This window comes from Sinocyclocheilus anshuiensis, unplaced genomic scaffold (assembly GCF_001515605.1).
Source record: "Sinocyclocheilus anshuiensis isolate Anshui unplaced genomic scaffold, SAMN03320099.WGS_v1.1 scaffold487, whole genome shotgun sequence".
Taxonomy (NCBI): domain Eukaryota; kingdom Metazoa; phylum Chordata; class Actinopteri; order Cypriniformes; family Cyprinidae; genus Sinocyclocheilus; species Sinocyclocheilus anshuiensis.
In genome coordinates this window covers 1,588,289-1,606,054 of record NW_015548240.1, presented here as the reverse complement: position 1 = coordinate 1,606,054, position 17,766 = coordinate 1,588,289, and the positions used below count along the sequence as shown (strand labels likewise).

Here is a 17,766-nt window from a genome sequence, read left to right as displayed (position 1 = left end):
ATAAATGCAAGGCAGTAAGCTCATTGGCTGCATATGCAGCATGAACCAATCAGCTTGTGCCAAGTCGTTTAACTCTTTGAATATCATCAGTTACGTTAACAACCCATCAGCCTGCGCCATCTAGAGTTTCATGACTGAACTATACATTTATGCAACTTCATTAATGATTCATGCCTTTGTGCATGCTGGGAAAATAGTACAGTAAAGTTGAGTAGATTGTATTTGATACCTTAGAAATAAGTATTTTGGGATCAGTTCTTGAGAACACATTGTAAATATATCAATTGTAAATTATTGTAAATAATTACATATTTGCTGATAATTCAGTTCAAGTCATTTTTATATTTCTAGCTCCTTTAATGATGCATTGCATATCATTCTAAAGCAGGTTTACAGGAGATGCTTGTTTATAATTAAGAGTACTTTCAAGTTAGAGATAAAATTTATACATGCTTGAATTGAGTACAAATGTACAATTTGCATAATTTTTTAAATTTATTTAAAGCAATAGCTCTAACGGCACCCATTAATTGCAGAGGATCCATTGGTGATCAAGTGATGTAATGCTAAATTTCTCCAAATCTGTTTCGATGAACAAACATCTTCAGGCCATCCAAGATGTGGATGAGTTTAAGTAAATTTTCAGCCATTTTTGGGTGAACTATTCCTTTAATATACTAGATTTCTATATTATTTTTTATGCATTTCTTGTAGAACTTTCTTGAAGAATTTTAGGCCTTGAAGTGTTTTGTTGTTCTTTACAATTGCAAAATGATCTAACCACTACTGTTGGACACCAAAGTCGAATATACAGCAGTAATGCCTGGTGTCATATGGTAATATCATCGTCTTTTGTCATTAAGCGTTTAAAATAACACCTCAAATTTGTAAGATTAGTATTAAGTCCCAATACTGAAACACCATCCAGTGTACAGCACCTGTGAAGGCAGAAGTCTGTTATTAGCCACTGCTGTTAGGAAGTCTGTAAATAGAAATGGTGTAACTTCTGGAAGGACATGTGGAGTGTGTGTGAGAGTGAGAGATAGAGTTGGTATGGGGCAGGATCTGCCACCGCTCTAACACAGGCCTGATGTTTTAAAATAAAGCAGGCTGTTGGCTTTGATGTTGAGGGGCCTCTGAAGCAGACGGTCTGATTCAATAAAGATCACTGCTGCTTATCCCACTCCTTGCTGTAAGCTTAGCCTTCACTCCAAAGTGCTTTTATGAAGGTGAGATGGGAGAAGACCATGAGAATTCACTTGATACTAACAGCAGATGTACTTTAAACCCGCTTGATCGGCGTCCTGCTGAACGCGTCTTCTGGAGCTCGTGATGTGGTTGTGCTCAATGTCACCCACTGTCACTGCGGGCTCTGTGATCAAGTTTGACGTGTTAGGGCTTTTATGTACAATCATTTGACTTACTGTGAACATGCATCAAAATTCAACCATACCTGCCAGGCACCAAATGTAGGGAGGGGTTAGTCATTCTTTGAATTTGGTGGTCTAGATAATATTAAACCAAGATAATGTTATTTAGCTGGCTTAATAACATAACTGAGCTATTGTTGGATTTGCAAAAATTACTCTTTTGAATGCATCAGTAAGAATGCTGAAAACTACAAAAGTCAGTGATGTTTTGCGTCAGATACATTGTTTATTTATTCATAAATGTTTGTTTATGAATATATGAATTATATTATATCCATATCATTTAATATATAATTTTGCATTTACAATTTCTTTTTTTTTTTTCACATTTCATATTTTTGGCATAATTGAATTTTTGGAACACACACACACATGCATGTTTGTATTTAAAATATAACTTTGTTTCCTTTTTACTCTTTTAAAGCAATTGAATTAAAATACTTTTAATGAAAGTAATTAAAATGACTTTTAATTAATTAAAATAATTAATGAAGCAATGAAGCATTAAACAGTAAAACTTACTGTAAAACTTTTTTTTTTAATGCTGTTCTTTTTGAGCTTTATATTTATCAGTCTTGGAAAAAATTTATCAAAGGATAGAGCTAATAGGAGTCTTGTGGAATGGCTTAAAGTGTTTAATATCTGAGGACGGATCTTATTTGACTGTGATACAAGGTGAAAGACTCTTTGACCTCAACAGATCCTATGGAATCATCTCCTGTGAATTTAACACACTGAGAGTCAGCGACAATTGACATTTAACGTGACATGGACTATTTATTTAGCACTCAAAATGTGTCCATACATCTATATGCACAAACCCCTACCATCAACACATAACTATGACTCAATAAATACTTTGCAAAGATTATGCAGGACTGTTTTGTTTTTAGCAAAAAAGGAAAAGTGATACAACAGGACATAATATAGGAATTCTGTTAATCCAACTAGACAAATATATGCATGTTTACACAGAAACCTGAATATTGTATCCGATACCCTTATATCTGTCCAAGAATCCTGAGGTGAGGGTTTCCAACTGCATGTTGGCCATAATACAAGCATGCAAAAACACATGAAACTCTCGCTGTCAGCTGATCATTGGTGGGGTGATTCCTGATATGACTTCCCTTTAGTTTTCCCTTTTACTCCTTATAAAAAAATCTGATAGCCCAAGTAATACAGATCAACAATACAAAGAGAACCACGATATTATTCTTTCCATGAAAACACTCCAACCAGAGGTTCTGAGGGAAACCATATGAAGATGTTCATAGCAAGTCCTGTTCAAACACACAGCCAGTTTTCGAAACGAGTTCTGCTTCTGTTTTAGAAGGTTCATAGCATCATCTCAGCTCAGAACTCTCTGGCCTCCTCAAACTGTTTGTAGTAGTCCTCATCCTGAGGGTTCTCTGCACATTTCTGTCCGTTATTGGGAGGTCGAGCCTGGTTGTAGCGGCTCCAGTCGCCCTTGCAGATGATCCATGGTAGGATGTCCACTTTGTAGTGCAGGTCGGCGGAGAACTCGGTGCTGATGAGGTTGGGCGTTCCGGCCCCTTTGCCTCGGGTGATGAGCTTCATGCTGTCGTCGTAGCAGCAGTGCTGGGCCGCCAGCGTGGTGGATTCTAGCGTGAGCATGGAGCGGATGCAATAGCGAGCGGTGGGTTTGTAGATCTCCAGCTTCTCCTTTGGTCCGCTGGCGTCCTTCCAGCGGAAGTTGCGCCTTGTGGTGGCGTCGTGGACGTCTGCGGTGCTGTAGGCCACCTCGGTTGGGTATAAGCAGGGGCAGCTAGGTAGGTCGTTGGCCACTTTGCTCATGTATTTCTTGAGGAACTCACTCTTGCAGTTCATCCAACGCTCGCAGCTGTCTGTATCTGGGGAGGAGTAACCAACATCACAATCAGAATCACACAATCAAAGCCGTTTTTAAATACGTGATTGACACATTTCCTGTCTCTAAAAACTATTCAAAGGAATTTTAATTCTGTAAGTTTTCCGTACTTCAGTATAGGAAACAATTCTCACTGTTAACTAGTTGCTTATTAGCATGCCTATTATAAGATTCCACAAATATATTGCTTGCCATAATTGTTTTCAACATCAAATTAGCATATTAGAATGATTTCTGAAGGATCATGTGACACTGAAGATTGGAGTAATGACATGACATGAAAATACAGCTCTGCATCACCGGAATAAATTACATCTTAAAATATATGAAAATCGAAAAGGTAAATTGTAATAACATTTCATAATAATACTGGTTTTACTTTTTACTGTATTTTTGATTAAAAAAAAAAGTTTCTTATGTGGTAAGCATGAGAAACTTTTTTCAAATAGGTCTTACCGTTTTACTTTACTTACCGTCTTACCGCGATTTAGCATTGCTAAATAAAATTGTTGCTTTCCTTGTAGGATAATGGTTTTATATATATATATATTCCAGTCGCCCTTGCAGATGATCCATGGTAGGATGTCCACTTTGTAGTGCAGGTCGGCGGAGAACTCGGTGCTGATGAGGTTGGGCGTTCCGGCCCCTTTGCCTCGGGTGATGAGCTTCATGCTGTCGTCGTAGCAGCAGTGCTGGGCCGCCAGCGTGGTGGATTCTAGCGTGAGCATGGAGCGGATGCAATAGCGAGCGGTGGGTTTGTAGATCTCCAGCTTCTCCTTTGGTCCGCTGGCGTCCTTCCAGCGGAAGTTGCGCCTTGTGGTGGCGTCGTGGACGTCTGCGGTGCTGTAGGCCACCTCGGTTGGGTATAAGCAGGGGCAGCTAGGTAGGTCGTTGGCCACTTTGCTCATGTATTTCTTGAGGAACTCACTCTTGCAGTTCATCCAACGCTCGCAGCTGTCTGTATCTGGGGAGGAGTAACCAACATCACAATCAGAATCACACAATCAAAGCAGTTTTTAAATACGTGATTGACACATTTCCTGTCTCTAAAAACTATTCAAAGGAATTTTAATTCTGTAAGTTTTCCGTACTTCAGTATAGGAAACAATTCTCACTGTTAACTAGTTGCTTATTAGCATGCCTATTATTATCATATTGGCTGTTTATTAGTACGTATAAAGCACATCTCTAATCCTACCCAACACCTAAACTTAAAAACTACCTTACTAAGCAGTAATTAGGAGTTTGAGGCAAAAGTCATAGATAATAGTTAAATAATAGTGAGAATTGGACCTTAAAATAAAGTGTGACTGAAATATGTTTGAAAAACTACCGTAATTGACTGAATATTAAATAAAAGAAAATAAATATAAATATAATAAAATAAAATAGTCTTCTTAAATTCCACATAACACAGTAAGTCACAAGTTGTATGTGTTTAGTTTGATCGGGAATCGGACCACATTAGTCCCACTTGGTTTTGACTGATTTAAAACAGCACATGAAATTAATATTATCTTATAAGTTTGTTTTTTAGTGAATCAAAACCATACAATACAACTAGTGAGGTCAGATTCATGAATGAATTAGTGAACTAGTTGTGCTGTTTGGTTTTGATTCACTAAGAACCGACTCTTAAGACTCATTTGTTCAGGAATCAGACTACATTAGTCCAGATAGTAGTGGTGTTGTGGTTTGTAAGCAACATTTACCAATTTACCAATATATGTTTTCCTACATTTATGATAGTAAGCTAGTAGGTTTTATTGGTGTATTAGAAAGCTAATCTGTATTCCTGTTTCTCTGCCTGAATATGGCACAATATAGAGTAAAAAGAGTACCATTATAGAGTTAGGAGCTTGTTTTGCTTGCTTTTTAGTGATCAGTTAACCAGGTGGTGTTAAATTACAAATAACTTACCAACTCCAAAGAGTTCTGTTGCATTAAACTCTTCAGTGCCAGCGAGAAGACTGACTTCTGTCGCTGCCGTCTTGAAAGCATCTTCAATCCCTGTACATAAGAAAGTGGTTTACTTTTCATTACCATTCATTTCAAAGATGGTCTTTTTGGCAGCATATGCCACTTGGTAATCTAGGAACAGGAGTTTGCTTGTATGGCCTCCAAAGGATGGTCCAGGGAAAGGCTTTCTTACCTGGACAGCTGGGCATGTCACATGTGCGTGACTCTGTGGCTGTGCAGGCGTAGCCGCATGACCTGGTCCGCTTCTGGTTGCCATTTCCACAGGATACGCTGCATGGCGACCAACCACTCCAGTCACCGTCACCATCTATGTAGTCTATAATAGAGTGAAAAAAAAATTTTTTTTTCACACATTCACTGGCACTTGAGTGCTATGACATGATTTCAAGCACAGGTTGTGTTGTGCTCCTGTCCCACTGAGCAGATCCTGATTCAGACCGTATGTTTCAAATACCTGAGGCGCTCAAACTCGGCCTGCTGGCCAATACCATTAGCATACTTCTCTAATTGGCTCATACACATGGGAGTGGGTGAATGAATGAGCCAAGTCTGCATACTTAAGCCAACTTCCAACTGCTTTTTAAACAACATACAAGTACTACTCTTACATTTCTGATTCAGTGATGAGGGGCAACCAAAACAGTAGCTGAAGTATTGAGGTGGAGTATTCTAGAAATTCTAGAATGTCGTTTTCTGACATTGCCATCATTTTATGGCCTTCAATACAGTTTTATATCCTTACAATGGGCGTTTACAGTTGGTCTGCTGGACACAAAAACATCTGCTCTTGCTGGATTAACATGAAACCAACCTAAGATTTTCTGTTTAGAAATGAAAGATAATTTCTAAATTAAACTAAGTAAATCAAAGCTGAAATTTTAATAATAACAATGTATTTGTTTAACATTATTTATTATTTTGTTATTATTATTATTATTATTATTATTAATCTAATATGTTTAAGCTCTAAAATTTATCAATTGCGGCTAGGAAAATTCTTTACAGGATGATGATGATGATTAATCTAATAATAAAAAAAGTTTATGCTCTAAAATATATAAATTGTGGCTAGGAAATTCTTTACAAAATTATTATTATTATTAATCTAATAGGTTTATGCTCTAAAATGTATCAATTGTGGCTAGGAAAATTCTTTACAGTATGATGATGATGATGATGATGCTTATTATTATTATTATTATTAATCTAATAATAAAAAAGTTTCTGCCCTAAAATATATAAATTGTGGCTAGGATATTCTTTACAAAATTATTATTATTATTATTATCAATCTAATAATAAGTATATGCTCTAAAATATATAAACTGTGGCTAGGAAAATTCTTTACAAAAATGATGATGATTATTATTATTATTATTATTATAAATTCTATATTGTTAATGTCAGTTTTGTATTTATATGCAACATTAATTTATTAGATTATTTGAATCAATAATAATAATAATACAGTTTTTTTGTTTTTTTTTAAATAATTTAATAATTTATGATAAATATTTGTAAATATTTCTTATAATTGTTATATTTCTTTTAAAATATTCTTTCTTTCTCAGCTCAATCAGATAATGAAAGAAAAGCAGCCAAACCAAGGGTGGATACTTTGAAAAAGCTAAATTATAAGGAAGCTTTGATTTGTTTAATATTTCTTTTGGACATTACATAATTTCAAACTTTCCTGGTAGTGTATACACACACACACAAACCAAGCAAGCAAGCAACCACAATCTATATCCTCTGCCCCTGATGAGAGAAAAACAAAGACCTTTGGTCTTAAAAAGACAACATTACTTTCAGCGCCGTCAAGCTGCATGGTCACAGTCGAGTGCGGGCCAACTCACAGGCAACAACATGTCTGAACCCACACAAGCCACAGCTCCCCACACACTGCTAAATGGAAACGAATAAGCCAATCAAAAGCAGATACGGCAAACCCTCAGGAATGAGTCACAGCCACAACAGACCGTGTGCTAGTCATGAGGAAAATTTATATGGAGAATTTTTTACTTCGATTTGGTATTACCTTAACACATTGATCAAAGAGAGTTACTCTAGAGCAAAAGGGTTTAGGCAAGTGGTGACAGGGTAAGAATGCGTTTGACAGGAAGTGCAGTCTCTGACAGCAACACACATTCACTCATTTAACTCCACTTTACCAAAAGAGACAGAAAGAGAGCTATTAGACCAGAGGAACAGATGCTCTGGATTCTCTCTCTCCTGCTTTGATGTTCAGGAGTGCTTTCTGTCACGGAGACAGACTCTGCCACACTGGAATCTCTCTCCTACAGGAAGCAATCTACAATCACAGACTCCGTAAGAAGCACTGTCCTTGTTATAGTGACAGCGTAAATCATCTGACGAGCAAATGACAGATTCCATCACCTCACGGCGGAGCCATATTTGCTTTGCAGAGCCCTTCATTAAAACAATAACTCCGTAACACATGCTCGTCTGCAACGAACCGTATTCGGTCTGGGATCTACTTCCTGTGCCAGCAGACCCTCTTCGCTCCCAGTCTCCGAGCGGTTTAAGGAAGTTGCTGTCCTCCGTGTTGCTCTCGTAGGGGTAATCCTGTTCGTCAGGACCCTTCGGGGTGGACACGGAGGATGATGATGAGGATGATGATGAGGACGAGGATGAGGAAGACGAACGCTGCCACCAGTTCCTCCAGTTAGGAGCCGCCCAGCCAGGCTTGTTTTCTTTGCGTATTCCCTTCTCTGGCTCCGAACCTTCCAGGCTGTCCACCACTTCTATGGTAACCTAAAGATTTTAAAGGATACTATCATTAGTAGAGTTTACTGAGGCAAACATCGCTTATTATTGCTCATCGTCGAGGTTAGGGATTTAATACCTCAAGTATATACCTATAATATAAATTATATATTCATAGATACTTAAATAACCCTGAAATGGGGTCATAAAGATTCATTTAAATAAATGAATTATTTTATTCAGCAAGGACGCATAAATTGATCAAAAGTAATAGTAAAGATATTCATAATGTCACAAAAAATATTTTCTATTCTTTTGAACTATGTTCATCAAAGAATCCTGAAAAAAAGAATCAGTTTCCAAAAAAATATTAAGCAGCGCAACAATTTTGATAACAATAATTCTTGAGCACAAAATCAGCACATTAGAAAATGATTTCTGAAGGATCACATGACATTGAAAACTGTAGTAATGGCTGGTGGAAATTCAGCTTTTTTAATATATTAAAATAGATAAATATTTCTAAATATTAATACTTTTTTTTTTTTTACTGTATTTTTGATATGTTTGATAATTCCCATAATTTTTCACAAATATAAATATAATTTTGAAGTGAATATGTAATTTATATATACTTTTAATTCAAATGCAGACTACTGTTCAAGTGTTCAAATATAAATTAAAATTATTTTAATACAAATAAGTGTATTTCAAATTATATCAATTATGTCTATTAAATAAGTTATATATTCATATTCATATTTATTTATTTATGGTTACACTTTTTTGATAGTCCACTTTAGACATTTTACTAACTATAAGTAACTTTGCAACTACTAATTCTCATTAATTTGCAACTACATGTCTACTAACTCTCAGAGTAGACTTAGGTTTAGGGTTAGTAGAATAAGACATATACTTGCAAATTTTCTCATAGTCAGTATGTTGTATGTTGTGGATCTGTCAAAATAAGGTGTTAGAAGATATTAAGCAGAGAGTCTACTAATACTCTAATGACTGCTAGTTGACATGTAGTTGCAAAGTTACTTACTGTTAGTAGAATGTCTAAAGTGGACTATCAAAATAAAGTGTTACCTTATTTATTAACATGATATATGATAGTACTATGGTAGTACCATTTGATACCATCATGCCTCCAACAATTTCCTTTTGTAAGAAACATTTCAAAACAGTAATTTCATGCTGTGCTATAAAACTAAACCAAACACTGCAGTCTGCATCGGTCCCTTTTATTGCAAATCTAATTTGTTTACTTGCACATGTTGAGAATAATCCTACAGATCAAGGGTGTTTGTTGTACTGAGAGAGGGTTTTTGTGGAACATCAAACAGTGAGGGGTAGTGTGATCTTGTGGCGGTCCAGGTGGACTTTGGTTTAGGTCATGGTCATGCTCCGTGACTCGTTCTGAGACGCTGCCATTCTGCAGTGACACCCCCACCCCACCAGTAACACATGTGCCTCCCAGATTGGGGCAAGGGGTGGAGATACCTCCCCCCGCCCCCCCCCCCAAGCCTCACACACACACACACACACATTCACTGCCATCTTAAGACATCGATACACTTTATCCTTTCTGCCATTCTTGGTCAAAATTCACATGTTTTTCCTTCTGATGTGGATGGAGCCCATGGTGGATTAGTTGGCGGTTGGTGCTGTACAGGTGTGTGTGGTTACTAAGACTAAGCTAGGTGAATGTTAGAGGTTGTGTGTGTGTGTGTGTGTGTGTGTAAAGATAGAGAGAGAGAAAGCGGGGGGACCAAAAGGCTCCATTCTTGAAAAGAAGTGCTGATGTGCATCAAGGCTTTCTGCCACTTTCTGTTTGCCAAGATTTTACTTTGTGCTTGGTCAGCCATGTCTCCTTTAAAAGTCTTTGTGTTCGTGCACAGCAAAAAATTTTTTTATTAATCATTGTTGTCTTATACAAAAATCTAAACATATTTAAAAAATAGATATATTTATTTGAGATTATATATATATAAATAATTTACTTATTTCTAAGTTTATTAGTTATTAATAAACAGTTACAAATTCTTTGCCAATTGTGTAGGAAAAATATCTAAAATTCCTTGAAAACAAATGCAACTTATTCCTATGCTGAATTTTCAGCAACCATTACTCCAGTCTTCAGTGTGACATGATCCTTCAGAAATCATTCTAATATGCTGATTTGGTGCTCGGTTTTTATCAATTGTGCTCAATTATCAATGTTGAAAACAGTTGTGCTGCTTAATATTTTTTTAAAGGATTCTTTGATGAATTGAAAGAACAACATTTAAACGTATTCACTGTTATTTTTTATTAATGCGTCTTTGCTGAATAAAAGTATTGAATAGAATACTTAAATACTTGGAAGTGTATCACAGTTTACAATAAAAATATTATTCAGCAAATGTTTCCAATATTGATAATAAGAAATGTTTCTTGATCAAATCAGCATATTAGAATGATTTCTGAATGATCATGTGACACTGAAGACTGGAGTAATGGTTTAAACTTTGCCATCACAGAAATAGATTACATTTTAAAATATATGAAAATAGAATAACATTATTTTAAATTGCACTAATATTTCACAATATTACTGTTTTTACTGTATTTTGTAATTTTTGTAATGACTACACAATGTGTTTATTTATTGTGTAAAACCATATTATTAAGCATGAATATTACATATATTATATTATATGTGACACTAATGAGCATTACAAGTGATTTGGCAAATGTAAAGAAAAACACATTGATTCTGAGCATCTTCCTACCTGAATGTTGGGGTTTTGCCCATTTATATCAGCTTTGGATAGATCAGGGAAGTTCTGCAGGTCCAGCAGAAAAGCTCCAGGTCCGTCTCTCTGCAAGCTGCCCCCTGTCCCGTGACTCTGAACCCAGGGCTGAGACGCTGAATTATGAGGCACTCGGGACTTTCTGTCACCCGGCCCCAACTGAACGGAGGAGCTGCTTTCTGCATTGACATTACTCTGCATAAAACAATAAACCATGGAAAATATTAGATTACTGGTTCTCAGTACCTATTAAAAGTCTGTTTTTAAGTCTTATTTTTAACATACTAACTACATATGCAAGTTGCATTTTATTGTTTGCATTTAGCAAAGTCACAAACCTGTGACCCATTTTTTGTGACCCACCAGTATCCTCACAGATATTCAAGGACTTGAATCATTCTGAAGAATGATAAATGTTAAAACAAACCACTCAGAGTGAATCATCCCTCTGTATACAATTCTTGACTTTGCTGTCACAGATTCAAAAATTCATCTCAATTATCAGCTTGTTTCCACCCAGACCTTGGGAGACATTCTACAATTGATGTTAGACTCAGTGTAGAAGTATATTTACACTGTGTAACCTCCCACCAAGAAAAAAACAGTGTACAGATGAGAGTGGTTAAAAGTGGCTTAGGGTCTATTTACACAATTTAAGTCTCAAGCAGGAGTGCCCAATGGGTGATAGAATGGAATGGTGTTCCCTAGCTAGTCATCGATGATAATTAGTTGCTCTAGATGTTTGATAAGTTTGAGTTTTGACCTTGTAGACCATTGTGGCCAACCTGGTTGGTGCTGGTAGACAACCTCTCAAAGCATCTACAATGTTCTAATTTGGTTTCTCCAGGAGAGACTGTTCATCGAATCTGTTCAGAAAGTTAATTAACGGGAAAATCAGTGACTTCATGATATAAACTTTGATAATCAACAATGATCAGAAATGCCTTAAGAAGGTGACCAAAACGCCATCATCTATTTCTTTCCACCTGAAAGGTGCGATTGCAACCTAGACGTCTTTAACACCCCTTTAACCAGCCATATGTTCAAGAAAAAGACCTTAAAGTCGGAGATCAAGGGAAACAAATACTGGTTTCATCCAGTTTAGCCCAGAACCGTTTGTTTACACTGAGAGAGATTAGAGACATTAGCAGCTCCACTCACTCAATCTCACCTCAAATGGCCTAATTACCCACAGGTGCTTATCACCCCATAATATAAACACACACCCCAGAGACTTTCTGTGAATCTTGAGAGAGCACCATGACAATAGCCCACCATTTAAAGCCTACTGAGTAGATAAGATTACTGAGCAAAATCTGACCAGGTCACTTAAATGGATTGAATAAATGTTAAATTCATTGTTTTATTATAATCATTATTTTTAATATAATTTTCTGTCTTTCATGCTGTTTCAAATCATTTTTTTATTTTGGTCAGTTCTGGTCACTTTAGCTAGTGTATTGCTTCAGAAGACCTTTGGATCATAAGGACTGCAGTCATGATACTTTTCTGTTTTTATTTTTTGGTTATTAGGCCTACTATCGTAGTATGGAAATATACATTATTGTTTGGGGCCAGTAAGATTAATTTGAATGTTTTTTTAAATGATTGTCTTGTGCTCACTAAGGCTGCATTTATTTAAATAAAAATATGCAATATTACTGTTATTATGATATTTTTATATTGTAAAAACAATAATATTGTGAAATATTATTTAAAAAAAACTTCTATTTGAATACATTTTAAAATGTAACTTATTCCTGTGATGGCAAAGCTAAATTTTCAGTAATCATTACTCCTGTCTTAAGTGTCACATGATCATTCAGAAATATGATTTGGTGCTTAAGAAACGTTTCTTATTATTATCAATGTTGAAAATAGTTGTGCTACTTAATATTTTTGTGGAAACTGTGATACATTTTTCAGGATTCTTGAATTAATAGTAAGTTCAAAAGAATTTGAGCATTTATTTATTTTATTAATTTATTATAATTAATATGACTATAATTAGATTACTGTACAAATTACTCTCTCCAAAAAGTATTTAATTACTTATTACTAATTACTTTCTAAATCCTATATCAACCTCGACCAGTTAATGATACAAGGATAGACATATAACAGTTATTTTAATTCTTTCAAATAAATAATAGATAACTACATAAATTATTCTGGTCACACTTTAACTATCTATTAACTATGACTTTTGCCTCAATATACTCCTAATTACTGCTTATTAATACTTAGTAAAGTAGTTGTTAAGTTTAAGAATTGGGTAGGATTAAGGATTTAGAATAAGGTCTCGCAGAACAAGACATTAATATGTGTTTTTTTTTAATAAACAGCCAATATCTCAGTAAAATTCATGCTAATAACCAACTAGTTAATATTGAGAATTGGACACTAAAGTGTTACCAATATTCTTACTATCTCACCAAAGTATTTAAAGTGTGAAGAGTACAAAAAAGCATGCATTTAAGGTTAGACTTTAAATTTCTATGATAAATCCACTATTGTATAGTATATAAATGTTCTACAGTCTATACACAGTTTTGAGTTCAATTACATAAGAAGTAACTGTATTAAAGTACAGAAAAACTTACTTTACTTTGTCAAGGGAAATGTAATTAAATTACAGTAACTAATTACTTAGTAACTAATTATACCCAACACTGTGTATGTGTGTGTGTGTGTATATATATATATATATATATTACAAAACAGCAGTAAATCATGACAGATTTTTAATTATTGGGTGAACTATTCTTTACAATTGGCCGAATAAATGCAGTGAAAACAGATAATATTGACCCCATGACCTCTGTTATGTTTCTTATGTGCAGCCACCTGTCTCAACAGAGTCTGAAAACAAAACTACTGTCTGTTTTATGAAGTAAAAAATGCTCTTTAGTTATTTTGAAGGGACGTTAAAGCCTGGCTTCGGTCTTCCCTCTAGAGAGGAGTTCTGGTTGCAGTCCTGCACTGTTCTACTCTAGAAATAGATATAAAACGGAGCCCATATGGCAAAATTGTTGTGCGCCTCGCTGGCTGACAAAAAAAAATGCTTTTACCTGTCAAAGAGGGTTGTAATTGTTTTCCCTTAAGACTGCCAAGGCATGTGTTTGCTGTCACATACACACAGAGGGGGCAATTACTCCACAATTGGACAGCTATAAGTAGCTTGTAATCATGCATACTGAGCTAGACAATAAGATCAAAGGGCACCATCAATCTTTTGTCTCTCTCTCCTCCCTCTTTTTCACTCAAGCCATTTTGTTTGACTGACTGAGTGCTGTGTAAAGCTGTAGTGTAGAATGCATTTCGCTGCAGGTAAAGGGAACAAACATTGTCCAAGATGTTTTGGCAAAGCTATTCTGAAACAGTTGTTTTCCAGTTGTTAAAGTGGTTAAACTATAGTAAAGCTACATGAGTATGTGAGTGTTAAATAATGAACAATATACTATTAGGTGTTTAATAGCATGATGGTAATGCATTAATGGCTGGTTCTAAGATAGTCAGAGTCATTGATGTAATATTGTCATGTTTTGACAGCAAATAAACATTTAGAAACTTTAAAAAAAAAATCACAAAGATGTCAGAGTAAACTTGGCATAACAACAGCAAAGGACCATCTAATCGCCTGTCAATCAATCTTCCTGCTAAAACAAGGCTTTTGAACTTTGCAAGTCAAACACGGCTTTCAATAAGACTGCTGTCCTGAAAAACTGAAAAATAAGAAAAATCCTAGAAAATATAAGATATATCAGATTACTTGAGATTCATTTGGTGTAAATGAGGCTGTGCACAACTGTTAGATACCCATTACAGTACATTTTACAGTTCCTACAAAAACTTACAAAGACATTACACACACCATTCTTCAAACCGTATGGGTTTCTAACTAGGAAAACAGACACAAGGGTGACATACAGACGCCCCTGTCACATTTCTGACTTCTTCCACCTCCTGCTTCCTCTTCATTCCCTTTGCTTAAGGAGCATGACAGCAATTAAATTAGAAGCCTCTCAGGGGGTCTTCCCAGGAGACTGGACAGGAAACGAATGCTAAACACAAAGTGCAAAAGGCCTTTCAATGCAACACCTATATCAAGTAGTAAAATATTTGTTTTTCTGACATTATCTGAGGAAATACACAACTTCTTGTAGACTGGACAATTACTTAACCCAATTTTCATGACACTGTTAATCCTATAGATTAAATCATAAAAAAGAGAAGAAAAAAGGTAATAATCGATGATGTTTAAGTTTAAAGGTTTGCAGGTGCTGGTGGTTCTCTACTGCATCTGTACATTAAGTTCTTCAAGATCAGAAACTGCCAGTGAGGCTTAACTGGCCATCACCAGGCACTTCTGCCTCCAACCCTCACTGCTGCCCCCAACTCTCCTCAAACCTGGTGATGTTTGACACATTCTGTGTACATTCCAGACATTTTTTCAACAGCCGTGTATGTCATAAACGTGTTCCCAGAAAAGTGAGTTCTGTCCCAAGACTCTCCGTAACAAAAACCACAGAATTGACCTCCAGGGCTAAACTGTAAAGACTCACTCGGGAATCATTCATTTCCTTTAGCAGCCACTGACTGTAGTAAAACTCAAATTCAAACTTTTAGCTTTCAGCTTCTGAAAATCCAAACAGCTGTTGGAGAACTACATAATAAAGGAGATATCATTTAACTGTTCAGCTGAATCACATTGCTGCTGCTATTCCTCTACAAGAGAGCCACCATAGTGGATAAACACACATTCATCATGGTGTTGTGCCAATGTTTGCAGACTGACAAAGGCATCTCGGTGTCATGCTAAAAATACATCAAAAAGCCAGCCGCAGGTTTTTTAATGCACCCAACAAAGCCCTGATGATCTCAAACCCTTCTTGACCCCTTGGTCCGGTCTCTGGGAGCATTGCACTTGCTCCGTAAACAGATGGCAGAACACTTTTAGCTGAAATCTGCACAGACTCATTAAAGCCAGGTCTAATCTCTGCTAACGGCACTAAAGGACAGTCTAAACTGAGAATGTATTCTGTAGCCCTGAAAGTCACCCTGCTTTATTTTAATGTTATGCACCAATGTGTTGAACACATATAGTCTATATACTTGAGTGACACTGATGAACCAGCGGTGATAAATGATAGCCTGCAGCTAGTCAACTAGAGAGAAAGAGAACATCTCTGACCCTGGCTGAACCCCAGCTCAGTTTGAATGCTATGTCAAAACTACCTGACTAGATACAAAACAGTGCATAAAACTGTGCAACATTACAAATAATGATGTTATGGTTGTTTTACCGTCACAATGTGTATGCATATTCTATTCATGTCTGTCTGTCTGTCTGTCTGTCTGTCTGTCTGTCTATCTGTCTATCTATCTGGGGATCGATTGATCAGTGCAATGCAAAGATGGTGAAACATATTCATATTTTTCATTTATTTACTGTAATGCACATAAACAATAAATAAATAAATAAAATAAAAAGTCAAGATAAAGTCATATGTCAACCCCCAGTCAACAAAATAGATTTTATTTTCTTTGAGTGTTTTCTTTTGCCATATGATTTTTTCTTTAAAATTTCCCCCACAAATTCTCATTACGGTAAGGAAAAAAAAAAAATATATATATATGATAAACATAAACAAATATATAAATGTGATAATTAAAAAATCTTAATGGTCTTACAATTAATTTTATTGAAGCAAAAATAAAACAACTTTGATTTTTGGAGAAATAAAATATGATCTGTACGTGTTTTCATAAAACTCACCTCCGCCACCTGCTCCGAGCTCACAGTGTCATTTCCGTGCTGCAGCGGGCTGCTCCGCAAAACCGTGATGTGTAACGTCAGAAGAAGGAGTCCCAACAGCAACAGCAGCTCCGCCGCCAGCCGCACCATCCTCTTCACTCGAGCACTCTTAGGACCCTGCGCCGCCGCCGCCGCTGCTGCTGCCGGGCTTCCGCTGTCGCCTCCTGCCGCTGCAGACACTCCGATCTCCGGATCCGCCGCGGACGAGGAGCCGCCACACCACTGCGGAGCCACCTCGGGGTCCAGAAGAGCAATACTCACGGGAAAAAGAGTAACTGGCTAGAAATTATCTCAAAGAAGCCCAATCACTCCACGCTTGAAAACTGATCAGATCAATGAGGGATCTATAGCTCCTGATCTTAAAAATGGTATAATCCCGATGTCCAAAAAGAACTTGAATTACCTTTAAAAAGCAAAAAAGTAAGTCCCACAAACTCCAAAGTTATGTACCATTCCATTGAGCATCAGTATAAAATGCAAAAGTAGATTCTATTTTGAGATAAAAAGTTTTACTTCTTCACTGGAGTTTTACTTGTGCGCAGGTAAATCAGGTACATTGGCACAAGAACACAATTCAGAGAACCTGCAGCATTCTTCTTGTTTTAAAATAAAAAATAAAACAAAACAACAAAGTCTCGAGTTCAAACCACTTCAAATCCTCGTGGTCTATCCTTCACGTCTAATATAAAACTGGGTACATTGTTGCGCTCCGGTGCATTGCGCAAAGTGCTGTCATCCTCTCCAAATGCCACTGTGTCTTCAAGGATTAAGTGTAGTTCACTATAAGCCCATCTTCAGAGTGATGAAGATCCAAAGTTCCTCCTCTGACTAACTCATCTGAGCTCTGTCCTCAGGAGGGTGTATGAGCCGCTCTTGCGCAAGAGTGTCCACACACACCTTCTGCGTAAAAGCGCGCTGTCAAATAACACACGACACCACAGTTCAAGACTAGTGTGTGTCCGCGTGTGTTCCCTTCTGTCGTTGTGTGTCTTTAGTCCAGCACAAACACAGCCAGACTCTTTCACAATACATATTATTCTTCTAGGTCAGTCTAGTCATTGTTTTGAGCCTCTACAGATATTACAGTGACCTATAGCTGTCAGAATAGATAGTGATGGT

General features: G+C 36.5%; 1 protein-coding gene across 1 annotated transcript; it reads right to left on the bottom strand.

Moving 5' to 3' along the window:
• Positions 1-2,051: 2,051 nt before the first annotated feature.
• LOC107654990 (isthmin-1-like) lies at positions 2,052-17,644 on the bottom strand. Its single transcript, XM_016442373.1, has 6 exons — positions 16,609-17,644; positions 10,809-11,024; positions 7,779-8,076; positions 5,474-5,617; positions 5,242-5,331; positions 2,052-3,304 (listed from the first exon to the last, which is right to left on the bottom strand). The coding sequence occupies exons 1-6, from the start codon at positions 16,735-16,737 to the stop codon at positions 2,787-2,789; spliced, it is 1,395 nt and encodes a 464-aa protein (XP_016297859.1). The 5' UTR covers positions 16,738-17,644; the 3' UTR covers positions 2,052-2,786.
• Positions 17,645-17,766: the final 122 nt, after the last annotated feature.

What these genes read in the sequence shown, in the direction of transcription:
- LOC107654990 (XM_016442373.1), bottom strand. Translation starts at nt 16,737, where the DNA reads ATGGTGCGGCTGGCGGCGGAGCTGCTGTTGCTGTTGGGACTCCTTCTT. An exon ending in TAGATCCCAGACCGAATACG is followed by an intron (nt 5,618 to 7,778) that starts GTTCGTTGCAGA and finishes ACTCTATTATAG; the next exon opens with ACTACATAGATGGTGACGGT. An exon ending in TGACATGCCCAGCTGTCCAG is followed by an intron (nt 5,332 to 5,473) that starts GTAAGAAAGCCT and finishes TCTTATGTACAG; the next exon opens with GGATTGAAGATGCTTTCAAG.